The following is an 18,039-nucleotide window of genomic DNA, read 5'->3' as shown; positions in this document are numbered from 1 at the left end:
CATAGAATTTGCATGTTTTACATGTTCCTTCCTAATTTTGTGCTCTGATTGAAAACATGTTCCCTTGGCCTTAAATTTGTTATTTTTAATCCTCTCTTATTACCATTCGATGCCTTGATATGTGTGTTCAGTGCTTTCAGAGATTATAGGGTAGGAATGACGCAGAGGATGAAAAGGAAGCATGTAAAAGTGGAAGGAATACAAGAAATTAAAGGAATTGCTGAGCTGTCAGCCCTGACCTCTTCGTACTCAATCGATCATAACTTGAGCTACAGAGGTCCAAATGAGACGGTTTCAGTTGCGTTGGAAAGCTAACATACGGGGCTTCGAAATGATATATAGTTTGCCATAGTTGCCTTGCTGTTAGGTGACACGCACGCGCAAAGTACGCGTACGCAGACAAATGACGCGTACACGTGCATGACACGTACGCGTGACGGAGCCATGTGTTGTACGTATCAAAAATCGCTGGGGGCGATTTCTGGGCTGTTTTTGGCCTAATTTCAAACCCGGAAAACACAGATTAGAGACTGCAGAGTGGAGGAATCAAGGAGACACTTCTCATTATTCACTTTTCATAATTTTAGGTTTTAGATGTAGTTTTTAGAGAGAGAGAGAGAGGCTCTCTCCTCTCTCTAGGTTTTAGGTTTTTAGGTTTAGTTCTTCTCCAATTCAGATTTCTATCTTGCTTATTTTGGTTTCTATTCTACATTCTATCACTCTAGCATCTTAGTTTATCTTCTCTTGTTGATTTATTTATTTTCCCATTTAGTTTGTGAACTTTTGATGTTAGATTCAATTCCATATCAATGCAATTTATGTTTTCCATGGTTATTGTTACTCTCTTTAATTGTTAGTCATTGATGCTTGCAATTGGTAGTTTAGATTTATTTCCTTTGTTAATTTTTTATGCTTTTATTTTGTGCTTACCTAGTGTTTGATAAAATACTTGGGAGGATGTTAGAGTAGAATTTTATGTTCTTGGCTTGGGAAGGTAACTTAGGAATTCTTGAGTTACTAATGTCCAAGTGATTGATAATTGATAGCCATTAACTCTAGCTTCCATTACTTCAATTAGTGAATAGCTAGGACTTATAGACTTGGATTGATATAGCTCACTTGACTTTCCTTTACTTGTTAGAGGATGACTTAGTGGGATTGATCCTTGCAATTATCATGTTGTGGTTAGTGATAAGGATAGAGATCCTTGACCACCAAACCTTGTCAAGAGCTTTTCTAGTTATTAGTTTATTCCTTTTGCAATTTACAATTCTTGTTTCTTAATCCAAAACCCCAAAAAGATACAATCTCATAACCAATAATAAATACACTTCCTTGCAACTCCTTTGAGAGACGAGCCGAGGTTTGAATACTTTGGTTATTGATTTTAGGGGTTTGTTTTAGTGACAACCAAATTTTTGTATGAAAGGATTTTAGTTGGCTTGGAAACTATACTTGCAACGAGAATTTATTTGTGAATTCTAGACCACACAAAAGTCCGTTCATCACTGCTTCTGTTGGCGTATAGTTGAAAAATAACCGCTGCAGCAATTCCAACAAGTAGTTCAAAGCCCCACACACCTTAAGAGGACCAATCACACATTTCATTCTTTGTTATTTAATCACCTATTTCATTCAATTTTAATTTTTTGAAATATAAGAAGGGAAAAAGAATAAGAGAGAAGAGAGCAGTGGTGACAATCTGTGTAATACCCTTACTTTTAACACCTCATGATCATACTAAAAGTTCAGGTGTTACTTACCTCTAATCCGTTAATTTAATATTATAATTATTTAATATTGAGCTTTCATGAATATAAACCGAATCCTTTGTTACGAAATCAAAAATTCTTTACTTCAGTTCACTTAATCACATAGTTATATTCACATAATCATATAATTATATTCACATAATCATAAGTACATAATCTTATTCAAAACTTCCCAAATACACGTTCTGCCCCCTCTAAAATCTCAAAATGACAATTGATGAGGAGTAAAGTCTCAACTAAACTAACAAACAGAAAATACAACATATATATAAAGATGGTAGATCGGTCGTGGCTTCGCGTCAAAGCTTCCTGAACCTGTCACTGAAAGGAAAATCTGTAGGAGGTGAGAACATTGTCCTCGAAAGGGTTCTCAGTAAAGAGTTTAAGAATTGTCATAAGAAGATACGTATAAAGAGAAGAATTGATTTCAAGGCAGTGATTATCGTTCGTCCTTTGAATGTTTTAAAAACCAACGGCTAATCATCCAAAACCTTTTCAGAAACAATTATTTAATTATCTAGAAAATCCAAAACCTTTCTTTTCTTATAAGAAAATCTTAATCAGTTATATAGCCAACCCGACATGTCTTGGTATCTAACTATTGGATAGAACACCAAACACAGAGCAAGTGGGACAACGCCACAACCCTTGCATCTTACCCACGTACACGAAGCAGGGGACAAATTCACCCTTGCCTCTTACCCAAGTGGTGTTACAATTCTCAACGCGGAGTAAGCGGCGATAGAACTCAACCGTCGCATCTTACTTGGAGTCTCGAACTCTTATCCGGAACAAGTGGATAATACCACTGCATCTTATCCGGTCATATATATCTCAATCAAAATTTAATTTTATTTTCAAATCCATTCTTAATTTCATAATTCAAACTCAGTTTTCATTATTCATATTCCTCATATTCTTTCCCGGAGCAAGTGGACAATGCCGTGCCACTGCCTCTTACCCGTGGTCACATGTCTCATTCATTTACAAATTATCATTTCTGTACTTCTTCAACCTCGATTCATTCTTTTCTAAATACATTAAAACTCAAAGCATAATTCTTTTCTGAATAACTCAATCAAATTATAAAATTCTTTAAAAATCCAAAGCACTCTAATAAGCACTTCAAATGAAATCTCTAATTTTATAAAAATTTGGATAGCATCTCCTCTAAAAATCAGACTCTGCCATCTTTCTCGGGTCCGATCTAAACATTCCTCAAACTCTTCTCAATCATTTCCTAATAGTAAATTATTTTAAATAACAAAACATTTCTAAAACCTCAAGGAAACCAATTCGACATTTGCCAATTTAATAAAGTCAATAACTCAAAATATTCAATCTTATCAAACAATAAATAATTCCGTCAAACTTGTGATTACAATTATCTAGAACAACTCAATTCAAACAATAAGATCTACTAAATCACAAAATATATTTTTCACATTATTATCGACTTATAACAACTCTTGAAAGTAAAACAAGTTTAAGAAAAGCGCCTCTACCTTGATCGCAACTCAACTACGCGACAAAACTCCGTTTTCTCTCGGCCTGCAATGGCAGCAACCACAACGTCAGCTCCAAACCACTTTCGCAGCAACCATAGCAACTCTAATCGCAACATATAATAATCAAAACTCAATCTTATGGCAATTAACGCCGCAAAACCGCAGCGTAAGATAACAGAACAGTGACTAAAGGGCTTTTCGAAATAAAAATGCTTACCACAACTAAGAAGAAACGGCTGAGCCAAGTAGCGACAGCCCCGATGGTAGCTCCGGCGGCCATAGAACTTCTTTCGGCAGCCAGAATCACAGAGACACAGTATTCTCCTCGTCCGAAAGTGACTCCCGCAGCATCCACCCCTCTGTTCTCTTTTCCCTTCGCATTTTTCCTTTCCCAGCTTAGCTCGGTGGCGGATTCGACTCCACCAGCAACGGTAAGGCTTGCACTGAGGATGACGATGGCGAGACTCGAGGTGACGGCGGTCACTTCATGCAGCACGATGGCATGATGGTGGTGCGACAGCAACGACCAGACGCGGTGGCAGTGAAACGCGAACGGCAACGGCGACAAGGACCTCGATGACGGTGGCCCGTGGCGCTGACGGCGATGGGACTGGCCATTGCTCTCTCTTCCATGTGCGTCTTCTTCTCCTTACGATTCTGACGGCGACTCGTGGATGGACTGGCGGCGACGACAATGTGCAAGGCAGCTTCCTTCCTCAACGCCGTGTTCGTCTCTCCCTCCCTCTTGCATTAACACTCTCTCCTTTTCTTATATCTCCTTTTCCCTTCGTACTCCCTCTTCTCCCTTCCCCTTTCTTTCTTCCTTCCTTTCTTTCTTCTTCTTTCTTTTTCTTTCTTTCTTTTCTTCTGACCATGTAAGTGAGTGAGCGAAGGTAAGGCAGTGAATCCGAACGGTGCTGAGGGGTTAGGGTTAGTGGGTTCCCATTTGGAGATTTAGGATTAATAGATTAGGGTAATTTTAATAAAATTAGGGTATAATATATAAATTTAAAATATAATATAATCCCTTAAATTTACTTTAAAAATATTACTTAATTATCAATTTGCTAATTGGCTTTTAATCAAGTATTCTAATTTAAAATTAGAGATATTATAATTAATTTTTTTGTTTATAAAAATTAAAGTATTAAATTTCAAAATCTCAATTATTTAAACTAAATCATATAAAATTCTTATTCTTTTACAACTGTTAAGTTTTATAATTTAAATATAGAAAATTATTCAATATTATAAAATTAAGCAAAATTTTTAATTTAATTATCAAAACTTGATTTAATTACTTTTAATAAAATAATTTTTGAAAATAAAATCTCTAATGAAAAAATAAATTAAAATTAGCTCATAATAAAATTTTTCGAAAATTCTGAGTCTTACAATTTGCCGCATCATCTTTTGCTATCACTATGACACTTGGATCCTCCTTGATCTCGCTCATGAACTGCCTCTAGGATATCTTCTCCTGCATTGGCAGTCAGTCCATCATTGACCTCCCTCAGGTGGTAGTGGTCGACAGCCAAAGTAGTGGCAAGGCCAGTGTCTTGGAGGCTCTTGTTGGCCGCAACTTCCTCCTTCGCTGCAAATACATCTGCACCTGCCGATTGCTCGTTCTCTAGCTCGTCCAAACCAAGTACAAGCCAGATAGCTCTAAGGAAGAGTACGACGAGTTCCTCTGCTTGTCTGGGACAGGGTTTTACAATTTCTCTAAGATTCACAAGGAAATCCAACTTATATATGATTTTTTCTCACTCCACTTGTTTATGGTTTAAGATCACTGTGAGTGTGCAAGGGGCGTTTGATTGGGATAAATTGACTGAATTTCATTTTCTTCATCATTTGGAGTAATTGACAAAATTTTGCTACTTATATCTGGAGGAAAGATTTGTTCGATAATATTCTGTTGTCACTATCTATCTGCGTTCATAAAATCTTTAACCTAGAAGACATTAAAATTGTTGCCTAGGCTTGGAGGAATGTTGAAAGGATAGGGAGGTGGAAGCCATAGGTCCCTGAACACTTTTATGCTGCTGTCATTTCCTACTCTCTAGGACAACCCTTTTTCAAAAACACGGTGTCCCTATAGCATGCTTCGCCATCCTTATGATGGTAAGTTACCCGTCTCTGCATTCATAATGCTTCCATATCTAAAATATTTGTCTTCAAAATTCTGGCTAAGTAAGAATTAGATTGGGTAGCTACCCGTCATACTTACTTTGCTAGTAATACTAAAGTCTAAGTCCTTAGGTCTTTAAAATCAAGAATTTCTGTATTTTTAGGTCTTGTCATTATATCCCAATTTATTTATGTTATACGTCTTTCATAACCTTTCTGCCTCCACTAATATTGAGAGAAAATACTGTGTATTTTCATCATTAAAGAATTTAAGAGCTTGAAACAAGAAAGTGTATAAATAGATATTGCTTAAAGCCCCAAATATTTGCCTCGTACTCCAATACAATGTTGTCAGAACCGAACCGGTGATCGAACCAGTCAGGCTACTGGGTCACTGGTTGAACCAGTTAACCCGGTCCCACATAAGTAAAATGTATAAAATAGCTAAAAACTAAAAAATTAACAGTTAAAAACATATCTCCAATAACATTTTAATAAACATTAAGTCTCAAATCCTAGAAATAAGTAGTAATACAAAAATAAACATAAAATTTAGTACTATTAGTCTATTACATGAATAACTCAATTTAACACAATGAAAATAACAATTCATGGATTATATCCAAGGAGTAACTTCAAAGTCTGGATATCTTTCTTCATCTGACAAATCTGGAGCTACATCTTGATTGGTTTCATTCTGATTTGCATTTTCCACAGGAGTATTATTAGCTTCACAATCATCTCGATCATCTTCCAGATTCAATTCATCTAGCATTTCAATAATGTTTCACAAATCATAATCAATAATAAGGCAAAACATTTGGTTAAAGCATTACAAAATCATCCCTAACAACAACATACCCAAATCATCTAAAGCTGATTGAAGGGACATATTTGCAAGATCATTCCGCAAAGCATCAACTTCTTCAGGAGTTAAAAATGGTGGTGAATCTTCCATTATCCATTCCGAATGATCCTCAAATGCGTCAAGACAAATTGGATCATAACTTTGCTTTCTCATTCGGTTCCTATGTTATCAATTAACTTGATTATTCTTATTATGACTAAAAATTTTAAATAATGCCTTCAAGTAAGAATAATAAAAAGTACCTTTGTTGTAGCCTTAAGTTGTAATGAACATAAACAATATCATTAAGCTTTTGATGCTCTAACCGATTCCTTTTCTTTGAGTGAATGTGTTCGAAAATGCTCCAGTTACGCTCACAACCTGAAGAACTACAAGTTTGACTCAAAACACGAATAGCTAACTCTTGTAGGTTTGGTGCTCCACATCCATAAGATTTCCACCATTGATCTTAACAGAAAAAGAAAATAATCACAATCATAAAAATCAAATCTTAAACATATCACAATCATAAAAAACTAATTTTAATACAAAATTACCAGGCATCACTGTGCTTCGCTCACGTATTGCAGACATTCTCCCAAAGTCTCCTTCAGCATTCTTAAAGATTATCTTCTCACTTGTTAATTTAGTATTCAAATCAGCATCATCATAAGCATATCTCTCAATCACATCTAGTAGGCCAGAAATTGTTTCTTTGTGCTTGTCAAATTCTGCAAAATTAAATCGAAAAGCTGGATTTAACCAATAACCAGCAGCATGAAGGTTTCTTTTAAGTTGTGAATCCCAACGTGAATCTAAAATCTTCAAATAAGGTTCAACAACCCTCTTTCTTTTTTGAAACCTCTTCACCATGTCTTCCTTAGCCTTATTCATAGCTTGATAAAGGAAACCCATTGCAGCTCTATCTTCACTATCCACAATATGCAATACATGAACAAGTGGCTCCGTAAGCTTAACAATATTAGTGCATTGATTCCAAAATTTAGAATCTAAGACTTGATCCACAAACTTTTTTGCTTTGGCTTCTTTAGAGTAAGCTGAACTTGTCCATTCTCTAGATGTCACCATAGCTCTCAATGCATTCTTTTGAGCCAAAATATTTTGCAAAGCAATGAAATTAGTAGCGAATCGAGTTGGAGCTGGACGAAGTATTTCTCGGCCGCCTGTGAACTGCCTCATCAAGTACAAAGGATGGCAATGATTATAGATATACTTCGTAATCATTGAAGCTTGTGACACAGTTTCAGTCACTTCCACTAACTTTCCAATATCCTGCAACATCAGATTAATACAATGTGCTGCACAAGGAGACCAATACAATCTAGGAAACTCTGATTCCAACAACCTTCCAGCAGCAACGTAATTTGCAGCATTATCCGTCACTACATGTGCAACATTCTCAGGACCAACAAATAACACAACATCTCTAAGCAACTTAAACAAAGCCTCATCAGTTTTCGAGATATGAGAAGCATCAACTGACTTTAGGAAAACAGTTCCTTTAGGGCAATAAACCAAGAAATTAATTAAAGTACGCCTACAATGATCAGTCCATCCATCAGCCATGATAGTACATCCAGTTTGTTTCCAAATCACACGATAACCTTCAATCATCTTCTTTACATCTTCAACCAATTTACTCAACAAATATCCATGAACTCTTTGGTAATTTGGCCCTTTATACCCTGCACCCATATTTGCAATAGCATCGATCATCGGCTGATAATAAGCTGAATTAACCGCATTGAATGGCACAGAGGCATCCATCATCCATCTTGCAATAGCAATATCACACTTTTCCACAATTTCTTTGCTTTGGAGAACACTTTTAATACTTGGTTGAGCTCCAGGTGTTGCTGCCGGTGGAAAAAAGGATTGTAATCCCTTGAGTTGTTTTCCAACTCCCTTTCTAGAGCTAGGTGCTGGAATTCTTGATGCTTGTTGTTGTCGCATCTCATTACGTTCAATCTCATCAAATTCCCTTTCAACGTCATCACAAGCACCATAACTTTCTGCATATTCTTCATGAGTTTTCCTTTTCTTGGTTCGAAGATCTTCAATGTTTTGATTGAATTGGTGTCTTGCCACAACTGGCACCTTTTGACATGCCTCAATATCTCCGCCTTTTCTAGCCAAATGATGTTTAACCCGGTTAATTCCTCCACCCCTAATAAGCTTCTCGCAATAAATACATACCAGAGCAGTTTTTCCTTTATCCAAAACTTGTTTACAATGGCCCCATGCAGGATCAGTTTTTCCTCTGTTACTATTTTTTTGGGTTCCAATTGTTGGATCAGGAGTTGATCCTTGTTCCTGAGAAGTTGGTGTTGGTGTTTCTGATGGTGCATTTGATGAAGCCATCCTAAATTCCTAATCAACCAGGGTCCAGGACTAAAAAACTAATCTCCAAGAATAATACACAACAACAATCATCTAACTACTAAGAATAACATCCAACAGCAACCAACAACGGATAATCAACAAACTGAAGTACTGAACAGAAACAAAAAATAAATCAAGAAACATGAGAGATCAAACAGAAAAACATGTGAAACAGTGAAAGTGTTCATGTTCTCATCTACCAGCATACCAAAATCAAATAGAAATCAAACATATGTGAAACCACCAATTAAAAAATTAACTTCAAACATATGTAAACTATCAAACACTTTCTCATCTGCCCGCATACCAAAACAGAAATCAAACTATCAAAAAATTAACTTGAAAATCAAACATATGTAAACTATCAAACATGCTCTCCATAATCATTAATCAATCTACAATAATCAATTAACTTCAAAAAATTAAAAAATTAAAAATACTTACCTGCACGGCTGCACGGATGGACCCTGGACCTGGAGGGATGGAGCGACGAGCGTCGAGCAGAGAAGAGGGAGACCTGGAGATGGAGCGACGAGCGTCGAGCAAAGAAGAGGGAGACCTAGAGGGAGACCTGGTGAGTGGTGCACTGCTCTGGATGCGGTGGTGAGGTGAGTGCCGCGTGGTTGAAGCTAAACGCGGTGACGAGGTGGCTAAAAGCCTGAAGCTGAAGCAGAGTAGGCGAGTAACAGGGGAGGGAGTCATGGTGCCATGGTGATGGTGATGGTGGGAAACAGGGGAAGGGGATGTGGGGATGGAGGCTAGGGTTAACAGCGATGAAATGAAACGCAGGCGCAGCAGCAGAGCTGCTTTTGGTTTCTTTTTTTTTTAAAGAAACGACGTCGTTTTCCATCGAAAAAAATTAAATTTCAAACCGGTTCGGATTAAACAAAACCCGCCGGTTCACCGGTTTTGATCAAACCCGGCCGATTCACTACGGGTCTCGCCGGTTCAATTCCTTGTCCGGTTAGATGTCTCATCCAGACCGGTTATGGCACCAGTTTGCCGATTTTTTGGTCCGACCGGCCAGGTCAGTCCGGTTCTGCCAACTATGCTCCAATATACTCAATATTAAGTTTGGCTTCGAACTTTAGTCGAATTATTTAGGCGTATTGTTACCGAAAAAAACTACCAACTTGTTTAAATTTACCTTTTTATCACTAAATCTCTGGTAGTCCTCCAATAATTCCAGTTGTCAGAACATTTTGTATAGAAGTCACTCTTCTCACTTAAATTACCATTATATATATATATATATATATATATATATATATATATATATATATATATATAAAAGATTAGTAAATTTATTATTTAATTCTAATTAATTAAGTACTAACTCAAAAGATAGGAGAAAATATCAAATACTTAAAAGTACTATCATTATCATACAATTGCATGTAAGTTGTAACTAGCTGCTAGTTGAATCATGCTAAGGTTTCGTGTCTGTATACTCCATGTTGTCAACTTGTTTACTTGGGTTACGTTGATTGTCGCCCAAAAAGAGGTGATATAACAATTAATGGTTCAAATCAAATGAGGCAATAGTGGACATACAATAATGTATATCAGCTACTATACATTCTTTTCATTGGTTTGAATCGGTGAACTTGCACAAGTATTGAAATCAAGTGATGTATGTGTACCAAAATAATCGAGTAGCAGGTGAGCGGTGAATACGGCGGGTATGTTAATAGTAAACACTACTACACAAGCCAATTACCGATAGTCTTAGTGACAGCTAGAAAGTTAGTGAAGGCTCAGTTGTCGTTAAAATTGAGGCCCCGGGCATCGGAAACTTGGGAATAATTTTCTTTTAATTTTTTGACGAGTCATTTTACTTGCATATTGACACCAATATCACGGCGACGGATCGGTGACGGTCCAGCCGTAGTTAATTTTATAGATGGGGTAATATAAAAGTAAAGAAAGTATGAGAAACCAATATATGTATTATACAATGTGTCCAACAGGGTTAAATTGAAATTAAAATTAAATTATGGACAATTAATTAATTTTAAATAATTCCTAATTTAAAATTAAAAAAAATAAAGATTCTCGTGAGTTACCTAAACCCACCTAAAAACTGTTTTCCTCTCCCTATTTGTTGTTATATAACCCGAATTTATTGACACCGTTCACTCAAGAACCCTCTTTCCCCCAAAACCACCACCCTCATCCTCAGCAATCATCCCACTCACCGGCGGTAGAAGCTCCGCCACTGTCAACCATCGTCGGCCCCCGTAGCCTCTCCCCCACGCGTCTGTCTCTCCCTCGCCGGTAGACAAAGTAGCAGAGGGCCCCATTCATCCCCGTCGCGCGTCTCTCTCTCAGTCGCCGGTAGCCATCAACGCGGAAGGCAGGTCATCCCGCCGCATGGCCGTCTTGCAAGGGTCGTCTCTCTCTATTGTGCCAGAAGCCATCCTCGACTCGTTTCAACCACCGCAGTATCTCTCTCCATCAGCCGTATTCCTTGTCGATTAATGCCTCAGACCAGTATAGCTGCTACGGCACCCATCCTCGTCTGGCGTCGACCTCTTAGCAACCGCGCGGCCAGCCTTATTCGTGCGTCCCCAGATCGGCAAGAAGCCCCCGCACCCAACAGCGTCGCTGTCCTCCTCAACGCACATGTACGTCATCGCACAACTTCGTAGTGGCGTCGCCGTCACTCCCAAAATCTCCCTATCGACGGAGCTCTCCACCCTCGTCGGTGCATCAAAATGTTAGGTGGTGACTACGGGTTTAGTTGATAACTAGATGTTCACTGAATGCATAAAAGAATAATAATAACTCAATTTTTTTTTATTTTCATCTGGTGTGGTGGTGGTGCTGGTTTTTCAGCTACAATAATATATGATCTATCTATAATTCTAGAAATGCAGAAATGGACAAAGCTCGGAACTTGAGGCGTAGAGCTATCCGATTCTCAAAACCCAACAACAACAAGAGACGACACATGAATTATAAGCAATTTAAAGGATACAAACTCTTCGGTGAGTGTATTACAATTTTGCTTCCAAAAAGTCATCCTTTTCTTAATTTCTTCTTCACAGAGAAACAAAACCCATTTTTTTTTTTCTGTTTTTGTTTCTTTGTTCCTTTTCTTTTTCTTTCTTCATATATCTAAGACTTTTAATTTGTAAATAATGCTTCTCTCATTTTCTCCCTTCTTCATTCTCTTGTTATCTTCATATTTTTCATTCAATAAATATCTCTTCTTTTCTTCCTTTTTTTCTTCTTCGATGATTTTGTGAGTAACAGTTTTGAAAGCTGCTATTAGTGGTGGTGGGGACCTGAAATTCTCTGAGAAATCGAAGAAAGGAAAAGTGAAAAGTTTGAGTGCTATTGGAAAAGCATTATCCAACTGCCAAATAGGTTACCACGTTTCAGAAAAAGACGAACAAGCACAAAACACTAACACATGACGAACTTCTTCTACCACCGCCATTATTATCACTAGCAAGAGACTTAAGGTTCCTAAAAATGTAAGTTACTATATGTTGTTATTATTATGAATTATGATACCCTTTTGAATTTATTTAGTTCTTAAACTAATGGCCATGGCTTTGGTGAAATGATTTGTTTGGTAGTTTATGAATGCTGTTCATCATGCCTCGGTCCCAAGGAAGTTACGTTCAGGTGAGTTTCTGTAATTTTTTTCCACTATTTTTCTCTTAAAAGTTTTCACAATTCTTTATATCTCCAACTGGATTTTGGGTTGCTACCTTATTATCACGAATTCAACTTTCTTTTTATTGTTTTTATAAATGTTAATCGGTGGACTTTAGATTCGGTCCCCTTTTTCATTTACTCTGTCTATTTTGCAGTTTCTCTAGTGTGTTATGTACTTTTTGAAAAACAATAAATTTGTGTAGTTCTGTTTTTATGAATTATCATAAAGCTGTGTCTTCTCATGTGTTGGTTCTTGTAGGGGAAGGGAAAAGGTGTCCCTTTTTTTCTTTTATTATCTTTTTTCTTTTTTCTCTTGGTTAAATTGTAGCCATGAAGAAGCGCAGCCGCGATTCCATGTTATTTGATTAAGAAAAGGTGAACCATGAGATCAATGGAATATTAGAATCTCCAAAAAAGGATGGAATAAAGAAATCCAATGTGAGTGTGGTGAGTTATGCAAGTTTCAAAATTTTGATACATTATTTGATTGATCTGCTTTTGTACATCCAAATTGGATTATGAAAAATTAGGAGTGTTTTTAAAAATAAAAGGAAAAGTACAACCCTGTTCGATATTTGTTGAAGTGATATTGCTTCTGAATCTAGAACTTGGGGAGTATGCATGCATGCCGATTGTGATGATATTTTGATTTGTTGAACCAATGAATCTTTGTTCTTCTTTTACAATACTTTATATGGTGGATGCAATATTATGTTACTTGCTTGGAAGAACACGGATGTTTAGTTCACTATGTATATGGATGGTTGGTTCCTTTAATAAATGGATGTTTGAAAAGGGACAGCTCCGCATGGCATTTGTTGATTTGAATTGAATTGCTGACTTTGGCGTTCAAATACTCTGCATGCTTATTTTGTTACGTGCTGTGGATTTGATTTAGTTGAGTCATTGATTAGCGGATATTCTATACGCTTTTTGACATCATTTTCATATAGTTTTTAGTAGTTTTTATTTAGTTTTTATTAAGTTTTTATAGGTTTTGGTGTTAAATTCACATTTTTGAATTTTACTATGAGTTTTTGTATTTTTGGGCAATTTCAGGTATTTTCTGGCTGAAATTGAGGAGCTGGAGCAGAAGTCTGATTCAGAGACAGAGAAAGCACTGCAGATGCTGTCCAAATCTGACCTGCCTGCACTCGAAAGAGGTTTTCTGGAGTTACAGAAGTCCAAATGCAGCACTCTTAACGGATATGAAAATCTGACTTCTAGAGCTTTTCATCAACATATAATAGTCCATACTTTGCTTTGGATTTGAAGGCCCAAAACTGGTGTCCAATGCTAGCTTCCTGCCCCCTTCCAGACATCTAGCGCCCAAAGAGCAGAGCCCAGCATCCAAAGGCACAGAGAGGACCCCCTAGCTGGCATTCCATGTCCAAAGAGCCTCATAGCACGTGGATCTCATCAAAGCTCAGCCCAATCACTCAGCAAGTGGGCCCCAGAAGTGGATTTTAGCACTAAATAGACTGTTTTACCCTTACTAGTTATCTGTTTAGTATTTAAGGGATCTTATTTATGTAATTCCTGGAGACTTTAGAACCTTTTACACCTCTCACTGAGGGAGGTCTTTCATAATTTTGTTTACTTTGTGTTTTTACTTCAGTATGATTTTCTAAACCTCCTAGGTTGAGGGGAGGAGCTCTGCTGAGTCCTATGAATTAATAAAAGTACTATTATTTCTTCTTTGATCCATGTTTGATCTATCTCTAAGATGTATATCCTAATCTTCATCTTGGCGAATAGGATGATCTAATCAATTAGCTCTGTTCATCACATTAAGACGAACGTGCCTGACAAACACCCGCGTCTACTTGGGTTCGTGTGAGTACCTGGAAGAAAAGTACAAACCAACAGCTATGTTTATACATCTCTCAGACGGTTAATCCACGACTTCGTTGGGGCCTTCTCGAGACACCAGTTCAGCCGATTTTTGGGGAGATTAGGGTCTCCGTGGTATAGGCTAGAATCCAAAGAAGTAGCATTCTCTTATCTGAAAGATTTGACCTTGTTTGTGGCATTTTGAGTAGGATTGCCCGGTGAATGACTTGCTATGCGCTTCACCCTTCGTCAGAATGGATGACGACGGCCAATGGCGTTCATTCTGTAGCAGAGGAGATCAATGACCACAGAACATGGCTTTGATCACTTACAGCCTGCCATAGAAGAAGATCATTCACAAGCACAGAAGACAGTAGTACCAGAGTTAATTCAGAAAGACAAAGCAACTCCAACTCTCAACTCTATTCCCATCATATAATTCCTATTATTTAATCCTATTGGTCTTATCTAAGCATTTATGACATATAATCAATCAACATACAATCAACAAACTTCTGATTTCGCCTAACTAAGACCTGCAAGACAACCATAAGCTTGCTTCAAGCCACAATTCTTGTGGGATTAACCCTGACTCGCTCAGGTATTACTTGGATGACCCAGTGCACTTGCTGGTACTGCTGCTGTACGAAATAGTGTGGGTTTTGTGTACACGCACACTAGTCATGCTCGAATAGAAACTGGATTGATTTGTGTCATTTAAACCTGGTGCACGGGCAATATTTTGGTCAATGAGCTAGTTGTTACAGAAGCAACAAGGATGATGTTCAATTTACCTTGTATGTGGACTTTGATTAAATAGTTAGCATAGACTTAGTTTAATTGTTACTGACTTGACATAATTGACTTAGCTTCAGTAGTATGCATCCGTTATAGTTTAATTGTTGCTGACTTGATATAGTTGTCTTTTGCTTGATTTGTTGTATTCTGCATGCACATGCTCTGCATGTTTCTTTTGTTATGTGGTTTGGAGTAGATTTAGTTTAATTTTGTAAGATCCAAAATTTTTGAAAAAAATATTATTATGAGTTAATTTCAATTTATTTATTCATTAAAGATTTTATTTCTAGAAATTATCTTATTAAAAGAAATTAAATCAAGTTTTGATAATTAAATTAAAAATTTTACTTAATTTCATGATTATTGAATAATTTTCTATATTTAAATTATACGACTTAATAGTTGTAAAAGAATAAGAATTTTATATGATTTAGTTTAAATAATTGAGATTTTAGAATCTAATACTTTAATTTTTATAAACAGAAAATAAATTATATTATTTCTAATTTTAGATTAGAATACTTGATTAAAAGCTAATTAGTTTGAGAACTAAGTAATATTTTTAAAGTAATTTTAAGGAATTAAATTATATTTTAAATTTATACATTATACCCATAATTTTATCAAAATGACCAAAACAACCCAAAAATCCCCAAATTGAACCCACTCATCCTAACCGAACCTAGCCACCGCCTTACCCACTGCCACACCCTCCTTTCCCTAAGAACACACACACACAACAGAAAAAGAAAAAAGAAAAAAGGGAAAGGGAAAGAAAGAAGAGGGGGATCAGAGGGAAGGGGAGAGCCGAGAAGAGAAGTGAGGAAGAAGGAGGCGGCGCGGTGGGTGTCACTGCCACCGCACCGCCGCTGTTAGCAGAGGAGAGAGGAGATCTGAGAGAGAAGGAGATCGCACAGCTGCCAACTCCCAGCCGCGTCGCTGCCATCCCGTGGAGCTGCCGTCGCCGATCTGCCTCGAAGCTGCCGTCGCGAGTCAGATCTGAGGCGAGAGAGAGAACCGCGAGGGGTGAGGGAGACCGCGTCGGTTCACCGTGGAGCCAGCGCCGCCATCATTCTCATCACAACACCCCCATCGTCGCGTGTTGCCACCATCACCATCAAGCTCGCCTTCATCGCCATTGTTGCCGGGAAAGAGAGGGACACACAACATTCAAGAGGGAAGAGCTGGAGAAGGAGATGAACAGCGCTGTTTTGCCATTTCCCATCGCAGCTGAAGCTCGCCGCCACTGTGGCTACCCGTGCCGCCGTCTCAGTCACGGAGAAGGAGGAAAAGTTAGGTTTTCACCGTGCCTTGCCTTCGCCGCCAAGTCCTGCTACCGATCGGAGCCCTAGCCATCGCCGTTGAAGACGCCTCCGCCACCACTGCCGTCAATTGGGGTCAGAATCGTTACTGTTGCGCCTGTTCCCGTCGATAGAGCTGTCATTGTAGTTGCTGATTCGGTTCCATTTCCTCCATTGTTGAGACTGTAAGCTTTAATCCTGCCCTAATTCTATCCTGTTCCTTTGTCTTTCTCCTGTTCTAGCTAAGGGAACCTATGTCTCTGTTTAGTACTGCTACTCGATTTTCATGTTTGTTGCTAGAACCATTATGGTGGTGTTAAGGCCATTAGGAAACTGTTAGAGCTTCTGTTGATGAGTCTGATATTGCTACTTCAATTCTGGTTTGCTCTTCTCCTTGATTACCCTCCATTTGCATATTTTGTTGTTATTGCCACGCTTGTTTTGATTTAATTCTAGTATATGCCCTGTTTTGAATTCTCAGGGCTGTGTTCACTTTCAATTTCTATTTAGTTTGAATTCTCTATTCTGTTGTAACTATCATACTGTCGTGGAATTATTGCCGCTGCTGCCACGAAACAAAAAGGGAAGGGAGTTGTCACGTTTAATCTACGCAGGTTCGACTAAATTGAGGTAGGGGTGCTTTCCTTAAAGAATTGTTATAAATCAATATTAATGCGAAATATATATCCTTTTGATTTCGTAAGTCTTATGGAAAGGTTTGAATTGTTTTGGTCGATTGTAATTATTTGTGTGGTTGATTGATTGATTGTTTGAGAAGATTGAATAATTTGGGTTATGGATTGATTTTTGATAAATTGGTGGTTGCCGAATTAATTTTCTTGAGAATTGTAAATGTTTTGATAATGGAAATGAGTCTGAGGTATTGAAAAGGATTTGATACATTGGATTTGGGTTGTTAATTTATCAAAAATGATTTTTGGAAAAATTGAACATGGTTTGAGATACTGAAATTGGTTTGGTATTAGAGATTATATAAAGGAGTTTGAGTAATGGCTGGATGGGACTCGAAAAGGGTGGCAGAGTCCAAGTTTTAGAGGCGATGCTGCCAAAATTTTATAAAAATTAGAGATTTTGTTTATATGATTATTTAAAAAGATCTGGATTCAAAGGTTATATGGTTTGATTTTGAGTTATTAAAAAAATGAGTATGTTTTAAGTTTGATTCATTTAGAAAAAGATGAATTATGTTTTGAATTGGAACTATTGATGAATGGAATGGAAGGTGTGATAGTAAATGATAATGATTGATTATGATTGATGTATGATGTTGAATGAGATGCGATTGAGAATGATGTGGATATTGATGAATTATAATTGAATTATTTATATAGCTTATGAATTTGAATTATCTGAGATATGAGTTTTTCTGGGTAAAGTACCGTGGCTTACCACCACGTGTTCCAGGTTGAGACTTGATACTCTGTTGACCCTACGACGTAAGGGTGACCGGGCACTTATAAATTCTCGGGAATGGTACCCCATTGAGCAATTTGATATATATATACATATGAGAAAAACCTATGCATAGACTCATGGGGATGCACGTCGGGGGACAGTCCAATGATTTAGCAAATTGGACTTATCGGGTTGGATGTATAACCGACAGATGAGCTCATTAGCCATAGGACAGGTGATAAGCGGATAATTTATATGCTTTTTCGCATTATTTTTAGGTAGTTTTTAGTAGGATCTAGCTAATTTTTAGTATATTTTTATTAGTTTTTAAGCAAAATTCACATTTCTAGACTTTACTATGA

At 37.4% G+C, this 18,039-nt stretch overlaps 1 protein-coding gene and 1 long non-coding RNA gene across 2 annotated transcripts; one reads left to right on the top strand and one right to left on the bottom strand.

The window, feature by feature from the left end:
* Window positions 1-4,686: 4,686 nt before the first annotated feature.
* Window positions 4,687-8,639, bottom strand: LOC140173265 (uncharacterized). Its single transcript, XM_072196088.1, has 5 exons — window positions 6,815-8,639; window positions 6,521-6,725; window positions 6,272-6,438; window positions 6,076-6,178; window positions 4,687-4,978 (listed from the first exon to the last, which is right to left on the bottom strand). The coding sequence occupies exons 1-5, from the start codon at window positions 8,637-8,639 to the stop codon at window positions 4,687-4,689; spliced, it is 2,592 nt and encodes an 863-aa protein (XP_072052189.1).
* Window positions 8,640-11,918: 3,279 nt separating this feature from the next.
* Window positions 11,919-14,032, top strand: LOC112799824 (uncharacterized). The gene is made up of 4 exons (XR_011882375.1): window positions 11,919-12,142; window positions 12,248-12,296; window positions 12,658-12,776; window positions 13,389-14,032. It is a non-coding gene; the product is annotated as an uncharacterized lncRNA (long non-coding RNA).
* Window positions 14,033-18,039: the final 4,007 nt, after the last annotated feature.

This window comes from Arachis hypogaea, chromosome 5, assembly GCF_003086295.3.
Source record: "Arachis hypogaea cultivar Tifrunner chromosome 5, arahy.Tifrunner.gnm2.J5K5, whole genome shotgun sequence".
NCBI lineage: Eukaryota > Viridiplantae > Streptophyta > Magnoliopsida > Fabales > Fabaceae > Arachis > Arachis hypogaea.
The sequence above is the reverse complement of the archived record's forward strand: the minus strand, read 5'-3'. Positions and strand labels throughout refer to the sequence as shown.